The following is a 20076-nucleotide window of genomic DNA, read 5'->3' as shown; positions in this document are numbered from 1 at the left end:
GAGAACAGATTTTACACAGCTTGCAAACTGATAGCTTGGTCTTTCACTTTGGGTTCTTGGTCTAAAATAATAATTATGAAAATGTTTCATAGTCCTTTCATAAAGTCCTTAGTTTTTACAGTTATATTTATAAGAAGTCCATGGTAACCATAGGTACAACCATGCATGGCTCCTCACTACCAAGATTAGTAACTATGTTTTCTATATATAGACCTAAAAAACAACAACAGCAGTCTAAATATATTTAGAAACTTTTTCTGCCACAACTACCATAGTTAATACAGTAAATCCATGGGAAATGATTGTAGGTGTTGTTATTTGATTATTGAAAAGCCTTCTATTTCATGTTTTCTCCTGTTTTCTTTGTCAGTACCATTTAGAATGTGGGACTGTTTATTTTAAACTAGTTTGATCACTGAAAAGTTTTGCAACAGACAATTCTGTGCTGCATTCAAACGGGTTGTGCAATCCCTGTTGTGCATCTCACTGGTTCACAAATGCATTTCAAATAGTGTGTGTGGTTGAGACCAGTCCGTGAATTACTGCACCTGCTCTGCCCTCGTGCTGCTCTATCCATGATGGAGGCATATTGATAATTGATCCATGTAGTGCTGTTTCATTCCGCTTTTGAAATGAGCAAAATGCTCTCCATACAGATGACAGGGCTCATTAATGTTCACAAAGAAAGCACTAACTGATTGGTCAGTGAAATGTTGCGATCCCCTGCATCCTACATTTCAGAAATAAGTTTGCGGGCCACATGAAATTAAGAATGTTTGACACGTGTGTAATGCAGTAATGTCACTGTGAGTATGTGTGTGTGTGTGTGGTGGTGTCTCTTTCGCAGTGTACAAAGTGCACAGCTTACGTTGGCTGGCAAGCGTTATGTTGCATCAAGAATATTAAATGAACCATATGAAATCCCAAAAGCAGCCCTGCAAAATGCATATAAGGGAAACACTGCGTTTGTGCTTTCTTTCATCACTTGATCTCTTTCTTTTTTATGTAATTTTCAAACATAGTTTTCTAATGTTTTTATTAGTGGTCGACCTATATGGGTTGTTCAATATCTAAAGAGCACGATGACCAATATATTACTGATAATTACTTAAGACAGAGACCAGGGAAATTCCGCTTCTGTTAATCAGTCACTTGGGTAGGGTTATTGGCCTATGGTGATAATCTAAAAATGACCAAATATTGGCTGATTAATTGGCCCGGGCTGCATTTCCCAAAAGCTTCGTTAGCTTAAGTTGATCGTAGAGACCATTGACGCCAATGCTTTCTACAATCTACTTAGGCTTACATTGCTTTTCGGTAATGATGCCCTGGCCAACATATTGGCAGATTAAAATAAGTGCATTATTAGCTTTTGTGTCATGTTCTTCATAAGTACAATAGACTAACAAAAGTGTGATTGTGCAGCTCTGCAGGTCCTGCTGGATCAGTCCACTAAAGCCAACTCTCCACTGAAGGGTCACGAGAGGACAGTCCAGTATCTTCAGAGGCTGGGTGAGATTACCACACTCACATACACACCTCAGCCTACTTCCAATTGCTTTCTGATAGAGAAAATAATTATTAGACCATGAACGGAGCCATGTGATGTTTTTTGTTTACATTTTGTCTAGTAGGATTGTGTAGTGTTTCATTTGTTTTTGGATGTCCGCTTTTTCCTGACGATCCTTTAAGGAATATTCAGGGTTCAATGCATGTCAATCGACAGCATTTGTGGCATAATGTTGATTACAACAAAAATGTATTTCGACTTGTCCTGATTTCTTTAAAAAATGCACACAAAACTGCATTGGGTGCCAAGAGACAGTCAAAGCAGTGGTGTGTGATGGATCTTCTACCAAAATATTTTGTTTATCAATTAAGTTCAGATGGATATGAATGTTAAAAGATAATCTGTTAGTTTTGAAGCTTTATAACAGCATATCATTTCTACATTCAAATAATTTTTTATTTGTTACATTCAGATAGCAAGTATGGGTGCATGGAAGCCATGCACCCATATGTCGGGGGTATCCCCTGAGAGAAAATGTAAATGTCTGAATGGACCATTTTTGTATTTTCATTCAAGTGAGAAAAGACTACAAACTAATAATTTTACAAACTTACATTTTTTACATCTATTTGTTTATTATTAAAGGCTTGTAACACACCGATTAATAAAGCAACATTTAGAAGGAAAACATGTAATGGTCTAAAGCAGCTCTGGAACCACATTAACTTGGGCATCATCATGATATCAAGTCAAGTCAAGTGGTTTTTATTGTCGTTTCAACCATATACAGTTAGTACAGTACACAAAACGAGACAACGTTCCTCCAGGACCATGGTGCTACATAAAAACAACAAAGGACCAACACAGGACCACATGAGACAACACAACGAAATAAAATACCTATATAAAATACCTATATATACCTATATAAAGTGCATGTGCAAACATGTGCAAAGTACGGGACAGTACAACAAATGTCTGACAATCAACAGGACAATAGACACAGTGCAGCGCCGACCAGTACTCAATAGTGCAAAAAGATGACAGTTTCTAAAAATGTAAACATAACATACTATGAGATAATGTTCTATGCACATAGCAGTTATTGAGGTAGCAGACAGTTATCTTGCGGTCTCAACACACTCGCATGAACATCTAGATGTAAAACACAGGCTAAATATAGAAAATTACTCAAAAGCTTATCAATATTGTGGATTTTTTTTATCGCGATAAATGTCGACATAATTTTACTGTAAGGCGCTTACAATGGAAGAGTAAACGGGGCCAATCTGTAAACATTAATCACTGATTCAGAAGAATATCCAAAAGACATAAACTATATATATGTTTACATGATTTTAGTATGATTAAAACGCTTGCTAACCTTATGCGTAAAGTTTCATCCAATTTTACAACTTTGTTGCCATGACAACGTAATGCAGTAAACAGTGTAATCCAAAATCAAAATGACGAATTAAACAACGATTTAAACAACTTTACATCTTAAATAATACATGATTTTTAACAGAAGAATTAATGTAAGTGCTTTTATAAAATTATAAGCTTCACATTTCGACCTTTCAACCCTCTGATGCATTTAAGTTCTGATTTGTATAGGTCAGCAATATGTTCCAGTGTTGGAGAATTAACTAATTGTTTAATGCTACCCAAACTTCTAATTGTTGAATAAAAAAATTTAAAAAAAATCATCTGTTAAATACTGTAGCTTCAATGTAGTTAGCAATGTTTTGCTAGTAACTTGTAGTGTGTCTAACTACTTTTTAAAATAGTAGATTTACTGTAGTTGAACTACTTTAAGTGGTAAGTAGCTTGTAGCTTCAAAAGCTACAGTTACAAAGTAGCTTCCCCAACACAAAACTTCTCTCAGACTCTCAAAGGCACAGTATTCATTTTACCAAGTACTTGCATGTCTCTCTCTGTACAGGGGTTGAAAATCTGGGCATCATATTTGAGTTTTCACCTTGGGTTCTGAAGATTTGCCCAGAGGATGGACTGAAGGTGAGACATGAGACATTATCTTACCATATTTTCATTGGTTCTTTGGTCATAATGAGATCCTTGAGTTTGATTTTGTTGGTGTCAGATCTTCACAGAAGACCTGACAGAGGTGGAAACTCTACCCAGAGATAACGTGCTGAACTTTCTGAAGGAGGGCTTCAAAGAGCTGGCCATCCCTTACCTGGAGCACATCATTTACATATGGGACGAGACACAGCCCGAGTTCCACAACGTTCTGATCCAGCTCTATCTGGAGAAAGTGCAAGGCCTCATGAAGGAGTACCTCAGCTCACTTCCTGAAGGTCAGACACTCATCTTAAATTGATTGCTTTATCAATGGAACTCAGGAAATATGTTCTAACACTCAACTTACTCAAGTAATAGAAAATATCCTTGGCATACTCTACAGTAATGGTGCAACAGAAATGCAGAAATCACAGTCTGGGTGTGGAAACATAGTTGTTTGCTTAAAATTGCTCTAGCAATCTGAATAACAGTATATGGAATTCATGAATTAAAGTAAAGCTGTGTCCCAAATGACACACTATACACTAAGCACTTACAGAATATATTAGCACTCGCCCACATAGTGAATACATTTTCAAATATCAGTATCGTCCCAAATGGAACACATAATGTTTTTTTTACTACACTGACGCATTCGCCGTTTAGCAGCTGATGACTCGTTGCCACTCAGTTTAACACTTATTTCTAAAATAATAATGCTTTTCACACAGCGTGGGGTGATAGTAAAGCATTCAACTAACATATGTAAGGTGCTGTCTTCAGGCAAGTTTCGGTAGTTTCCACATTCTCGATTATTAGGGCCCAAGCACTGAATGTGAGGAGGCCCTATTGTTCTTCTAAGGATTATTATTAGGGCCCAAGCACTGAAAGTATGGAAGCCATATTGTTCTTCTAAGGAATATTATTATTAGGGACCAAGCAGTAAAAGTGCACAGGCCCTATCATTCTTCTGAGAATTATTAGGGCCCAAGCACTGAAAGTGCAGAGGACCTATTGTTTTTCTAAGAATTGTTAGGGCCCAAGCATGGAAAGTGCATGAGGCCCTATTGTTCTTGGAAGGATTATTATTAGGGCCCTGAAATGCGGAGACCCTGTTGTTCTCCTAAGGATTCTTCTCTTCTTTTCAAGGTTTTTGGTACTTTTATGATACTTAACATGCAGGAAAACTCTTGAAAGTTTGTATACATTAAATGTCATAGTCCTTTTTATGTATATTCGCGTGTTTTTGTAGTACTTGGCATGCTTGAATTTTCATGATATTTTGCACTCACATCAGAATTGTCGGCCATTAGGCCTGGGCAAATATGGCCGTTGCTGGGGAATTCTGTAGCGCCACCTTTTGACAATAGTGGTAGGGTCAGTGTCTTCTATGGTCACTAAACTTGCTACATATATTGTTCTCATCAAGCTGGACAACTTTCAATATTACAGTCATTAGCTCCGTCCAACAGGAAATTGGCCATTTTGGGTTTAATATTTTTTGAAAATTGCAGGCCCTGAACTTTTGAATACTCCTCCTAGAGGATTCATGTTATTGGCACCAATCTTAGGCAATATCATGCCAAGACATTGTAGATTAGGGGTGGGCAACTATTTTGGTAAAGGGGCCACATCAGGCTTTAAGTAGTGCATGGGGGGCCACATTGTATTTCTTTTGAGATACAATGTTTTGCATTGATTTGGTTTTTGTAACTTTTAAGCCCATAAATAGTTGTGTACTCAATTTTCTGAAGTGTATCTGTGACTAATGGGACTATTCTGCAATTGCCTAAAGTATTGTATTGCTCTACAAAGGTAGATACTTCTCTATCAGGCATTAAAAAACTGAATATAGGCTGAGGTTATACATTTATTTTACAATCTCTACTTTCCTGTTAATTTATTATTCAATTTAACACTCTCTACATCAGGGGTCTGTTTTATAAAAAAAAACAATTTGAAATTTATATAACGTTTAATGTTTGTCGCAAAGTGGGCGTTTACATGCTAAAAGGGTCATGATGCGGGTCTCCTCAGTGGTTTGACTTTCAGCACACAACTGATTAACACGGGCTGCATGACTATGATAAATGATTACTGCAAGAGTTAGATTAACATACAGGTGCGAAGGGACTTCAACTTTTCTCAATTCCACAAATAAATAATACATATACATATTCGTCTCTGGCTTGCTTTTGCTCGCATGTCAATGATGCCAAGATCTACTATTATATTTAATTTAATCACTGAGAAGGTTTATCTTCAAAGTAGCACCAAACATCACAAGCAGCCTCAAGAATGGACACAGAGTTGCCGTAAAACACTTTTCCTTGAGCAGAATATTGCACTACAGATTGCTAAATTTGTTCAAAGGGGAAAGCGAGATTATCGTTACGTTAAGCGAGAAAGCGAGAAGCGCACTCGCGTGCATGGTTGCCAGATTGCACAAAATAAGTATAACATTAGGCGGAATATTTTATCTGATAAGATATTTATTATATCTTATCTGGCAACCCTGAGCATGTTAAACGCTTGTGGAGACGCGTTAGGTCCCAATGCAATTTAACTGAAATAGCCAATGAAAATAAAAACGCTTTTACGATAAATGATCCGCGGGTCACATGGATGTGACTTTTTTTGGTTCATGGTCATAGCGCCACCACCTGACAGCAGGAAGGTTGGCTCTTATATCAGACTTTAAAATAGTCCTCTTATATTTATCCAAATTGCTTCAAATTCTTTTAGAATAATTTCAAATGCCAAATGTATCCTCCTTGCATTGTTTTTCCTAAAGCCACCATGTGGGAATTGACCCATGGTGCTTGGGCCTGTAATCACTGCTTGCAGCTCTATTTTACAATTGTTTTGTTAGACCAGCAACACAGCCAGGTAACACTGCCCCTTCTGCTATGTATGGCAAGTCGTGAGCACTGAGTGCATGAAGTGACCAAAATTCCACACTCCCTTTAGACGGTTAAAGAAGTGCATTATCTGGGTACTCATATGGCACTTTTCCACTGCACGTTACGGTTTGACTCGCCTCAACTCTACTCGCTTTACTCGATAGCGTCCATTTGGTCAAACCACTTCCTTGATGATTCTGTAGTCACTTTTTTTTAAATTTTTTTTTTTACTTTTTCCTACACTGTTGGTAGGTCCGGTGGTAGCCGTGTGCGGCCAACAGCTGATACACTTCCTCAGAGACATTTTTGTTTCGCTCATCACTAACGAGTGGACCGTTTGCACCTTGTTTATTGACTACTGCATGGTTTTGCACACAGCCATTTCTTTTTTCACGACTCGAAAGTTGCGTGGGCAAATGATGCTGCTATCGCTGTTACTAACTTTAAAACTTGCGGGTTGATGTTGCATGTCGGAAATCCAGTGACGCTGGTAGTGACGATTTTCCCTGACCAATCAGTGATCTGCAGGATTTTGACGTCACATTTACTATCTGCTCAGCTCGCTTGGAACCAAGACTGAGGTGGTACTAAAACAAGTATCAGGTAACAGGTACTATCCACAGTGGAAAACCCCAAAAGTACACTTCTTTTTGTTGTATTTTCAGTGTAAACATAATATATGCACTACTTAACACTTTAAATGGCATAGAATAGTGCAGAAATGTGTGGTCTGTGATGTACTTTTAATCTGTGGCTACTGCTTTCTATTTTTTTTCTGAAAGACATTTTTGACTTTTTTTGAATTATGTATGTTGCTTGCTGTTTTTGTTATGCTTCACATCTAGCCATTTGCAAACATGCTTAGATCAATTTGCAATTGATGTTATTATAATAAATTGAACAAACAAAATTTTAGCATTACAAACCTGCTGCTTGAACAATGTGCCAAATTAGGCTTGACATATCTAATGATTAGTGCTATTTATTTAAATGAAATAATTATATATAGTAGATAATTGTGCCCTAACCTCTGAAATACTTTTATTTATTCAAATGTATCTGAAATAGTATTATTTATTCTCATTTAAGTTTTCAAAAATAAATAATTAAATAATAATAAGAAAACAAAGGACTGTTGAGTCTCAAATCGGTTTTGTTGTCTTTAAAATTTTCATGTGTTTTTTCATTGTGTTGTATTAATCCTTCATACCAAGAGCTAGAAAGAGTAGAAAGAAGACATCAATACATATATTATTTGGTATTTGGAGTATTTGGGAGAATGTTTCATTCTCAATATGATCATTTGTTATAGCTAGGGCTGTCAGAATTACCTGATTTAATTTGATTAGGCTACTCCATTATAAAAAATCCTCTTTTTTTTTACAGCAAATTATACCCATGGCAACTTAGTTGAGTGGCAGTGCCATGCTGGAGTCTATATTATGAGGAGTTAACTCAAGAACTGCTCAGACCAAATCAATTAATGTGTAAATGTAGGCTATGACTCATCTGGTGCAAAATAGCATGGTAAACAATATGAATTAATTGTGCGTTCATACCATGTTAGAATGATCGAATTGACAAGATGAGCACAAATAAATGGCACTATAATGTCATAAACAGTGGTATTTTCTTATAGCCCCAATTTTCCTCCAAGTTGGGGTGTGTAAATTAAAGAATTGTGGCAAGAATCAAGAAAATTGGTATTAGACATAATTCTGTTTTACTTGTGGATTTTGTCTCAACAGTTGTCCTGAGACATGTATACATGTTTTTGTACCATTTATGAAGAATAAAGCTTGCAAGAAAATCTAATTAATTTAGCTGGTTTATGAGGTGACAGGCTTGACAACATTTACCATCATACTGATGATGCCAAACATTATGACCACCCGCCTAATATGCCGTTGGTCCTCCGCGTGCCACCAAAACAGTGCTGACCTGCCGAGACATGGACTCTACAAGACCCCTGAAGGTGTGCTGTGGTATCTGGCACCAAGTGCCACAGTGCATCCTGGTGCCTTACTTCCCCTGGTAAACAGTGCACACGTACACAGCCGTCCACATGATGTAAAAGAAAACAGGTCTCATCGGACCAGGCAATCTTTCTTCAAACGCTCAGTGCCCATTGTTTGTTGGTTTCGTCGGTGGACAGGGGTCATCATTGGGTACTCTGACAGGTCTGTGGCTACGCAACTCTATATCCAGTAGGGTGTCATGCACTTTCCTTCCGTAACCAACATTAAAATTATCTGTGACTTGTGCCGATCTTCTGTCGGTTCGAATCAGATGGAATAGACTTCTTTGCTCTAGCTCATCGATGAGCCTTGGGTGCCCAACACTCTGTCGCCTGTTTGTGGTTTGTCCCTCCTTGGACCACTGTTGGTATGTACCCACCACTGCTGACTGCGAGCACCCCACAAGCCTTGCGGTTTCAGAGATGCTCTGACCCAGTCGTTTATCCAAAACAATTTGGCCCTTGTCAAAGTCACTCAGGTCTTTACTCCTGCCCATTTCTCCTTCATTCAACAAGTTTACTGTGAGAACTGATTGTTTGCTTACTATCTAATCTACCCAGACCTTGACAGGTGGCCTTGTTAGGAGATGATCTACGTTATTCGTTTCACCTGTGAGTGGTCATAATGTTTTGGCTTGTCGGAGGATGTGGTGGCTCAAGAATGATAAGATAAGATGGATAAAGCTTCAATTAAAATTATTAATTTTATCGATACTAAAAAAGTGAAAAATACCATAAGAATTTGTATGCACATTACATCGCAATTATGACTTCTGACCAGTACAAAAGTCCCAGGAGGACCTGAATGAACATAAACCACAACATAATTAAAATAGTCTTTATATTGGTTATATTGAACATATTGGCTCAGGAAAGTTCTCAGCATATAAGTGAGGATATACACTTTTTATTATTAATAACTCAAAAAGGATTTATTGCTAAAACTGTCAAGGATGTGGTAAGGGACTATCTGAATACATTTCTTAGAATTATTCTTCTTTAATGTGGTATTACAGACCGGTACTGCCACTCCCTATATGCATATTACGCAGTCTGCTTAGCCTCCTGACGGGGGTACCATCTCACCATAGGGGCATTAACACCACAGGCTGCCGTTCCTCGCATATATGAACCACTTACTCATCCCCCACCCCCATACATAAAATCATAATCGAAATCTCATTGCTGCAGACTTTGAGGTATCGCTAAAGGTATTACACACCTACTTTGTTTATCTGTTTAAATGTAATTAAATCTTAAAATAACATCTAATTGTTTAATTGTCTTATGTTCTTCCATTGTGTTTACTGTGTCCAGGAGTTCTAGCTGTAGCTGCAGGAAAGGAGAATGAAGAGCTTGGAGAATTCCGCAACAAGCTTCTGACGTTTCTGGACGTTTCTAGCAGCTATGAGCCAGAGAGACTTATCAGTGATTTCCCATTTGATGGTGAGTCCAGCTGTCAAAGACACACAGGATTTAATAGTGAAATATAACAGACTGATGATGAATTTTGTTCTGCTGTTTTTCTGACAGGTCTGTTGGAGGAGAGAGCTTTGCTCTTGGGTCGTATGGGGAAACATGAGCAGGCTCTCTTTATTTATGTTCACATTCTGAAAGACACACGTATGGCTGAGGAGTGAGTATCATTTGGCAATGACCATTATGTTTTTTTCTGCCCATATAAAGTTTAAAAAGTAATGTTCTATTATGTGTGATATGAATTAAGGGTAGGCAATAGGTGAGTAATTTTCTATCAATGTTATGGTGTATATATATCATTATAGTTTTTTCTCTGGAAAATCAACAAAAAGGGTTTATATATTAATTAACTGTATGTTATATAAGCAAAATAATTTGTGCTCTTGTCTATTACAATTTTAATAGTGATTAAACACAGGGGCCTGGTTAGCTCAGCGAGTATTGATGCTAACTGCCCTTGTATACCCAGTACCATTGGAGTTGCAAGTTCAAATCCAGGGTGTGCTGAGTGACTCCAGTCAGGTCTCCTAAGCAACCAAATTGGCCCGGTTGCTTAGGAGGGTAGAGTCACATGGGGTAACCTCCTCGTGGTCATGATTAATGGTTCTCGCTCTCAGTGGGGCATGTGGTAAGTTGTGCATGGACCTTCCGCTATATAAAGAGTAAAATGCACTAAAGTATCACCAATTCAAGTAACATTAAACGTTTACTGAAGAGTTTGACTAATTGAAAGAACTAGTCCCCACGTAGGTTGCATATTTATTGCAATGGGCATTACATCCCTTAATCTCTAATCCTCCACAATATGAATCTGCCGGTAGACTGTGACTATCCTCTTTGCTACAGCAATCGTGAAGCTGTGTTCATGATTCGCATCAGATTATCAAACCCAGAGTCGAGCGCCACTTTGAACTCATTATGAAAAGTTCTTGCAAACAAACACCTCTCATTCTGTGTTTTGGTGATAGTTAAGATTTGTTGTGCTTTTGTGGTGATTAAAATGTTGCTGACATTTTACATATGCTGAAAAATACTTAATTTCTATCACACGTCCCATCTGGGCTTGTTTTGTACATCAAATAGCACTAAGAGCTCCTTTATTCATCATTACATCACTGACTGGGAAGTGCTGTCTGAGATTATTTTATTTACTGAGATGATAACCGCGGTCTCCTATCATAAGAGAGTGTGTAACGGTCAACGTTTGACAACGCTTTTATCCAAAGCGACTTACTGTCATAATCCTGTTCTGTCTGCCCTCAGATCCCTGACTGTTTTCTGTTTGTGTGTGTGTTTGTCATGTGTATGTGTAATTGGCTTTGTCTGTGTTTCTGTTAGCCGTGTACTTTCCTGTCCCCGCCTCCTCGTTACCCTTGTCACTCTCCCTCGTTTAGTCCTTATTTTATTTGCCTTCAACTATTCCTCATGTGTCTTGCCTATATATTGTGCCCTTTTCCCTCTTGTATTTGTCAGATCATTTTGTGAGTTTATTTAGTAGTCAGTCTGTTCTTGTTCCTTTCTTGTTCCGGTTCCCGTTTGGTCCTAGTTATTTTCCTTACTCTAGTTTATGTTTTGATTTTGTTTTCTCTCCCCCCAATGAGTTTTATGTTACCTGTTCTGTTTTCAGTTGTTTAATAAAATATATTTTAGATTTAACTTATTCCTTCCTGACACATTTTGTGACACTTACAAATTGTGGAACATTGCAAGCAAATTGTCATACAAAGTTCAACAACATCTATAGTGTTGTATTGCCAAGCTCCCAAGGTGGCTGGAGTAGTATTGGCGCTAGCACAGAAGAAAGAGAGAGACAGAGAAGTTTTTATGTGTACAGTAAGTGCAAGTTAAGTTCAATAGTAAGAACAATTATTGTGGATTGGTTAAGTGCTCATGGAACAGATGTGTTTTTTTTTTTTAGCTGGTTCTTGAATGTTGAGATGGTATCAGCAGATCTTGTGAAGGTTGGAAACTCATTACACCACAGTGGAACACAAAAAGTGAATGATCGTAAAGTAGACTTTGAGCTTCTTTGTGATGGGACCACCAGGCACTGCTCATTCATAGACTGCAGAGAGCGAGTTGGAGCATAGACCTGGAGAATTGAATTGAAGTATGAGGGTGCGGTTCCATTGACTGTCCTGAAGGCTAGAGTCAAAGCCTTGAATTTGATGCGGGCAGCTACAGGTAGCCAGTGAAGTGAAAACAAGAGTGGACTGATGTGAGCCCTTTTTGGCTGAATGAAGTCCAGATGCACTGCTGTATTCTGGACCAGTTGCGGTGGTTGAATTGCGTTAGCCGGGAGACCAGCCAACAAAGCATGACAGTAGACAGTAGTCCAGTCTTGAAATGACCAGAGCTTGGACCAGGAGTTGTGCAGCATATTCAGACAGAAAAGGTCTGATTTTCCTGATGGGGAGGTTGATGAGATGTGGGTGGTAAAATTAAGCTGGTCGTCTACCGCCACTCCCAGGTTCCGAGCTGATCTAGTTGGTGTTAGTGTAGTTGAACCAAGATGAATGGTGATGTTTTGGTCAACAGATGGGTTGGTTGGGATCACAAGGAGTTCTGTCTTGGTAAGGTTGAGCTGAAGGTGGAATTTCTTCATCCAGGCTAAAATGTCAGAGAGGTATGCAGAGATACAAGCTGAGACAGTAGAGTCATCAGGCTGGAACGACAGGTAGAGCTGTGTGTGTCATCTGCGTAGCAGTGGTAGGAAAAGCCATATGCCTCAATGGTCAGTCTGAGTGATGTTTTGTATATCGAGAAGAGGAAGGATCCAAGCACTGATCCTTGAGGAATACCAGTGGTCAGCTGGTGGGACTTAGACACCTCTCCTCTCCAGGAGACCTTGAAAGATCTGCCAATAAGATATGACTCAACCCAACTAAGTGCAGTTTCTGTGATGCCCAGGTCAGAGAGGTTTGACAGGAGAATCTTGTGGTTCACTGTGAAGAAAGCAGCAGACAAGTCAAGGAGGATGAGAACATAGGATTTGGAGTTCGCTCTCGCCAGTCACAGGTTGTTTTGTGAGAGAAAAGTAGACAACTGGTTGAATATATAGAATGTCTATGGGACAGCTGTGTTATGCTATTTTATGCTAAGCTTTTAGCCTCATCTTGGTAGAAGGGCTCTGGTGTGTGGCATGTTGTTAGGGTAATATCTCCAGGCGGACAAATGACAAAGGTACCGCCCTTCACACCATTGTTTATGCAGTTATTAATGGTAAATGCATAATTGTGATTTAATTAAAAAAGTTTAACACGTATATGTTTTTTAATTGCATTCATTAATAAGTTAATTCTGACGCTTACGACAGTGAAATGCTTTACCCCATAGATTTCTATTAGTTTTCTTGGTAACACTTTCTATGAAGCCTATATTTATTATGCATTGTAAAGGCATTATAAATGCATTATACTTCATTCATAATGTCTTATAATACATCTTATAATAAGTTAATAACTTCTCATAAATAATTATAACTACAGTTATAATACATTATAAGACTTCCCTTATTAATAGTTATACTTTAGAGTATAATGCATTTTAACAAAAGCAACATCCAATTTTAACGCAGCAGATGTTATTAAAGGTAATTGTATAAGTGCTGTGTAGTGTAAACGGTCAAAAGACTTTATGATGTGATCATATTATAAGAGGTCTTTGCCTGCTTTAAGTAAAGTTACAAAAGCAATATCTTCTTTTAAACAGCCATAATATAAACTTGGAGCATACAATACAAGTCAAACTTATGTTAAGTTATTTATAAAATAAGTCTCCAAATAAGATGCAAAAACACAATTTTATTACATAGAGTCCAGTATAAAATAAGTTGTAATAGTGTTTACACCCAAGAAGATTGGCTACATGTGTGAGAAACATACATAGTGTTTTTGAGATAGAGTTTCTGATCTATTTTAACCTTGTAGCTTTACAAGTGTTTTTTGTAATATCTCAAAATTAATGCTGAATGTGTGTTATTATGTGTATGTATAATGTATATAAATTCCAGCATGACTTGTAATGTCTTATAACCACTTAAAATATATAATGTCATTTTATTTAAAGCATACCTAATATATACATTACAAATAGCTGCAACAACTGCAACCAAACGCTTCTGATAACTGGAGGTCAGTTTTACACAGTGCTGTGGTGGAATTTTGACCCACTCTTCTTTGCAGAACTGCTTTAGTTCAGCCACACTGGAGGGTTTTCAAGCATGAACTGCCCGTTTAAGGTCCTGCCGCAGCATCTCAATCGAATTCAAGTCAGGACTTTGACATGGCCACTCCAAAACTTTAGTTTTGCTTCTTTTGAGACATTCAGTGGTGGACTCACTCCTATGCTTTGGATCATTGTCTTGTTGCATAATCCAGATTTGCTTGAGCTTCAACTCATAGACTGATGACCAGATGTTCTCCTTTAGAATTTTCTGGTAGAGAGCAGAATTCATGTTTCCCTCTATTATTGCAAGTCACCCTAGCCCTGAAACAGCAAAGCATCCCCACACCATCACACTACCACCACCATGCTTGACCGTAGGTATGATGTTCTTTTTGTGGAATTCTGTGTTTGATTTATGCCAGATGTAAAGGGAACCCTGTCTTCCAAAAGTTCCACTTTTGACTCATCAGTCCACAGAACATTCTCCCAAAAGGTGTGAGGATGATCAAGGTGTGTTTTGGCAAAACAGAATGGGTTAGAAATGGGTTTCGTCTCGCCACACTTCCATGGATGCCATTTTTGGCCAGTGTCTTTCTGATAGTGGAGTCATGAACAGTGACATTTATTGATTCAAGTGAGGCCTGTAGTTCCTTGGATGTTGTCCTTAGTCTTTTTGTGACTTGCTGTATGAGTAGTCTCTGTGCTCTTGGAGGATTTTTAGAAGGTCGGCCACTTTTGGGAAGGTTCACTACTGTGCCAAGTTTTCTCTATTTGGAGATAATGGCTCTCACTGTGGTTCTTTGGAGTCCTAGAGCCTTTGAAATAGCTTAGTAACCCTTCCTAGACTGATTTATTTCAATCACCTTTTTCCTCATAATTTCTAGAAATTCATTCGACGTTGACATAGTGTGCAACTGGGTGAGACCTTTTAGCTAAATTCATGCTGCTGAAAAAGTGATATTTAGATGTTGATTTGATTGAATAGGGCTGACAGTAATCAGGCCTGGGTGTGTCTAGTCCAGCTGAACTCCATTGTTATTGAAGTTTCATAGATGTATTTTGTAACTAGGGGGCAAATACTTTTTCACACAAGCCCAGTTGGTATTGGATAAGTTTTTTTTTGCTTCAATAAATAACATTATCATATAAAAACTGTATTTTGTGTTTACTCAGATTGCCTTTGTTTTATGTTAGATTTGTTTGAATTTGTTAAACAATTTAGTTGGAGAATTTAGTAGAAATCAGGATGGGGCAAATACTTTTTCGTTGCACTGTGTATACACCAATCAGCCACAACATTCAAACCACCCACCTAATATTGTTTAGGTCTCTCTCGTGCCGTCAAAACAGTGCCAACTCGCATCTCAGAATAGCATCAATTGTACAGAGTAAGACCACTGTAGAATTATTCCAAAATGTATTAAGAGACCACTGCAAAATTCTCAGTTTCTCTGGATTTAATATTTATAGGTATGTGTTTGGGTAAAATTAACAAATGTGTTTTATTCTGTAAAGTACTGTAAACATTTCTCCTAAATTTCAAATAAAAATAATGTCATTTAGAGCATTTATTTGCAGAAAATTGACAACTGGTCAAAATAACAAAAAAGATGCGGTGTTTACAGACCACAAATAATGCAAAGAAAACAAGTGCATATTAATATTTAAACAACACAATACTAATGTTTTAACTTAAGAGTTCAGAAATCAGTATTTGGTGGAATAACCCTGATTTTCAAACACAGCTTTCTTAAGTCTTGGCATGCTCTTCCAGTCTTTCACGTTGCAGTTGGGTGAATTTATGCCACACCTGGCACAATAATTAAAGCAGCTCAGCTTTGTTTGATGGCTTGTGGCCATCCATCTTCCTCTTGGTCACATTCCAGAGGTTTTCAATGGGGTTCAGGTCTGGAGATTGGGCTGGTCATGACAGGGTCTTGATCCGGTGGCTGGAAAAAACGATCCTCAGAGTTGGGGAACAGTGTCAGAGCAGAAGGAAGCAAGTTTTCTTCCAAGATAACATTGTACATGGCTTGATTCATGTGTCCTTCACAAAGACGAATCTGCCCGATTCCAGCCTTGCCGAAGCACCCCCAGATCATCACCAATCACCACCTGGTCGTCTAATGGATAGATGGAGACCTGTAGATGCCTTCAAGCCAGAGTGTCTTGCACCCACTGTGAAATTTGGTGGAGGATCGGTGATGATATGGGGGTGCATCAGCAAGGCTGGAATCAGGTAGATTCATCTTTGTGCTTCCTTCCGCTCTGACAATGTTTCCGAATTCTGAGGATTGGTATAGGTATATATATATATTTACTGTATAACTTCAGCAGATAAAACTGGATGTTGCTCTTTTTATAATGCATTATACTTGTTCCACAGGTACTGTCACAGTCATTATGATCCAGACGCAAATGGCAATAAAGATGTGAGTGCAGCTCATTAACTTATTACCTGTTGTATTTTAATTTGTTCAGTCTGTCTTGTACAATGTCAGATACTTTATGAGCAAAAACCTTGAATTATTGTAAACTAGAATGTAAACAATATCTCTCTTGTTATCAATCAAATTGTCTTACTGTTAACACAAGTGTCTTATCTGTAGGTGTACCTGTCCCTGCTGCGCATGTATCTGTCTCCTCCAGACGTGCACTTCTTGGGGCCCATTAAGATGGAGCTTTGTGAACCTCAGGCGAATCTCCAGGCGGCCCTGAAGGTTCTTCAGCTCCACCACAGCAAACTCAACACCACCAAAGTGAGCAGCTCTCCACAGCCGTTCAAACACTGGCACACACTCACAGTGCCACCCTTAAACAGAGAACTCCCAATAGCGGGTGACTGAACAATAGAACATATTTTACCAGCCATGAAACTTTGTTTTGCGTTAATTTTGCATGAACTTTTCGCAAGGTCTTACATAAGTCGATACGTCTACGTGCCATTTCACCACAGCAGGAGGGTGGTTGTCACGGTGATCCTTGCAGTTCTCATTAGCTGGTTGATTTATTTTGGTCCCTGGTGACAAAGCAGAGAAAATCCAATCAGACTGTACCTATATCTGACAATTTGAAGGTAACATCATTGTCAAACATCACAGTTTCTCCTCATTGCCTGTCTGAGTGTTTATCCACTTGTCTTTAGAAAAAGATCACAATAGAGGCTTGTACTGTAAATCATTTTCCAGTTAAAGCTTTACTTTATGTTGAGGGGCTGCTGTAGATGTTGGTTGATATTGTGCAGTACTAGATAGTAATATAACCCTTATTTGTTCATCTAATCTCCCACCGCCTTGAGAGTTAACAGGACTTGGCACATATACCTTTAGGTATCGGACACATGCAATCTGTAGGTTGTGTCTGATTATGGCTGTTTGTTTATTTTTTACATTACAACTTTCTTGATGTTCTCTGTCATATTTGTGAAACACATTTTGACATTCAGAAAGATACAGTGCCTGGATAGAGCTCTCAAAACCACATCCAGATCCACCGCTGCTCACTCATGGTGTTTTAATGGTGGTTTTTCTGTCTTACATAAGGCCATAAACCTGCTGCCAGCTAACACACAGATCCGAGAGATCCAGGTGTTTCTGGAGAGTGTGTTAGAGGAGAAGGCCGGCAGAAAGCGCTTTGACCAGGTCCTCAAGAGTCTTCTACAGGCTGAGTTCCTGCGGGTAGGTTTACTTGTGAACGCTTTGATTTGGTGTGCTGTGTAAATGATTTGTGTTGTGAATGTATGCTGAGCAAACCTCTCAGACAAGGCCACCGTTTGTCACAAATATGAATATTTAGCGTTAAATATAAATATTTTAAATCAGGTTTCCACGTGTCCTGAAAATCCTGGAATTTTGCAGTGCAGTTTTCCAGTCATGGAAAATTTGAAAAATAACTAAATGTCCAGGAAATGATTTTAGTATAATAAAACAGTTTGAATGTGTCACTAACAAGATTCCGAATGCAGTTCTAAAAATGGCCTTATCTGTAAAATGCAGAATGTCACAGAATTTGACATATTTGGGATGAAAATAAAATTTGAATGGAATTAATTAGAAGATTTAATTGATTAAATATATCATCTGCATGTGCTGCGTGCTTTAAAATTACTGTGAAGCTGGCCGCTGAAAACCCCACATCATGATCATGATGCCCACAGTGTGTGTGTGTGTGTGTGTGTGTGTGTGTGTGTGTGTGTGTGTGTGTGTGTGTGTGTGTGTGTGTGTGTGTGTGTGTAGAAGACAGAGTGTGCACAGCACATACAGACAATTTATCTAATTAAAACTTTTGGGGTTTAATAATCACACCGTAGGTGAGAAACTACCATCCAAAACACATAAACAGCAAAATAAAATCTTGATGGACACTTGAATTGGTGAAAAACTAAGATAAAAATATGTAACTACTGTATAGTAATGTTAACTATAGTTAAATAATAATAGTAATAATAATACAATATAATGTATTAAAGCAACATCACAAATCTGTGATGTTCTGTTGTGCAACACTTCACTTGTATTAAAGCAATTAATTATATTTAAATTGAATTAAAGTTTAAATTCATTCATTTGATTAGACACCATTTTGATAATATAATTTAAGTAAACTGTCGATTATGGAATAAAATAAAAAAAAACACAATTCAATAACCACAACATCGTTTATGTTTTTGCCCTGTTTCCCCTAAAATATTTCCTGGAAAATTGTGCCTTGAAAAGAGTGGGAACCCTGTAAATTCTGTTATTTACTCAGATTCTGTTATTTCAAAACTATGTAAGACACAAAAGGAGATGTTTGGCACTATGTTAGTTTGTCACCATTCACTGTCATTGTATGTAAAAAAAAAAAAGATGCTAGCTAAAAATAACATACTGCCTAACATGTCCTTTTCCACAGTAAAAAGTCAAAAGTCAAACAGGTTTGGAACAACACAAGAGGTAAATCTTGGCAGAATTGGGTGAACTCCCTTGAAGTTGAGGTTCTTGTGTAGGAAATGTACAGAAAGTTTGTGATGTTTGTGAGCAATTTAGAATTGATGTAATATAAAACATTGATTCCATATGGCATCTAATGTAGACATCATCATTGTCACTAACTAGATTTGTCTACACTGAGAGTTGTCTTTTAAAAACTGTTGTCTTTTGTTCAGTTTTACTATTAGCTGTGTAGCAGATATTAAAATTCCTCTTAAATTATTTGTCATTTTTTGTAAAACATATGAGTATAAAGTTAACTTCACCATAGGTTAGGTAGAGCAGCCTAATGTCTATCAGAGGCCTTGTGTGGGTTGTTTACATTAGAATTTTTGAATAGTTTGAATATTCTTGGCCCATCTGAACATTCATCGATGTAAGTCTGAGATTTTACTGTTTTAATCTTGTCTCAGGCCCAGATTAATTGCGCTTCACGTGCTATAGGAATTATCGTAAATACGAGTTTCCCTCTCGGAAGTTGTAGACGAATGACCCCTCAAGTCGTTATTATGACTGGGTAACTCATAGATCATTTTGTTGCCCGAGTTTCTGAGATGGGAGGAGTCATAAACGTTCAACATGGTGGATGAGAGTTTGAATAACAGGTTTTAATGATTCTTCTAAATACAGCTAACTGTTAACTCTTACCAATTTGGTCATATTCATTTATGTATATCAGTAACCATTTGATGCATGTTGTTCATTTGTACACCGTGAAAATAGCTTTTATTGACCAAATTTCCATTATCGTCAGCAAGCTAAAGATATCTGGTAATATGTATTATGGTGTCAAAATAAAAGTTCCTTAATAAATATGTATGAATAAACCTGGCATTGGAAAGAACAGGAAACATGGACAACTAAAAAGCACTTCAAGTATTCGTAATTACCACTTGTGGGAAGTAGGATCATTCCGGTAACACATAAAGGCAGCATAAACTATGAACATGGTGAGTGGTGGTGGTGTAGTGGCTAAAGCACAGGGCTGTTAATCAGAAGGTCGCT

The 20076-nt window shown here is 37.9% G+C and overlaps 1 protein-coding gene across 1 annotated transcript in view; it reads left to right on the top strand.

Annotated features, from left to right (window-relative positions):
* Positions 1 to 20076, top strand: part of LOC127657035 (vam6/Vps39-like protein) — a 51754-nt gene that overhangs the window by 26596 nt on the left and 5082 nt on the right. Inside the window, exons 15-22 of the mRNA XM_052145673.1 lie at positions 1426 to 1512; positions 3456 to 3529; positions 3615 to 3831; positions 9773 to 9901; positions 9989 to 10091; positions 16488 to 16533; positions 16711 to 16860; positions 17644 to 17778. Coding sequence (XP_052001633.1) covers positions 1426 to 1512; positions 3456 to 3529; positions 3615 to 3831; positions 9773 to 9901; positions 9989 to 10091; positions 16488 to 16533; positions 16711 to 16860; positions 17644 to 17778 — 941 coding nt within the window. The remainder of the gene's footprint in view (positions 1 to 1425; positions 1513 to 3455; positions 3530 to 3614; positions 3832 to 9772; positions 9902 to 9988; positions 10092 to 16487; positions 16534 to 16710; positions 16861 to 17643; positions 17779 to 20076) is intronic.

Source organism: Xyrauchen texanus, chromosome 16, assembly GCF_025860055.1.
Source record: "Xyrauchen texanus isolate HMW12.3.18 chromosome 16, RBS_HiC_50CHRs, whole genome shotgun sequence".
In the NCBI taxonomy this organism is placed as follows: domain Eukaryota; kingdom Metazoa; phylum Chordata; class Actinopteri; order Cypriniformes; family Catostomidae; genus Xyrauchen; species Xyrauchen texanus.
The sequence above is the reverse complement of the archived record's forward strand: the minus strand, read 5'-3'. Positions and strand labels throughout refer to the sequence as shown.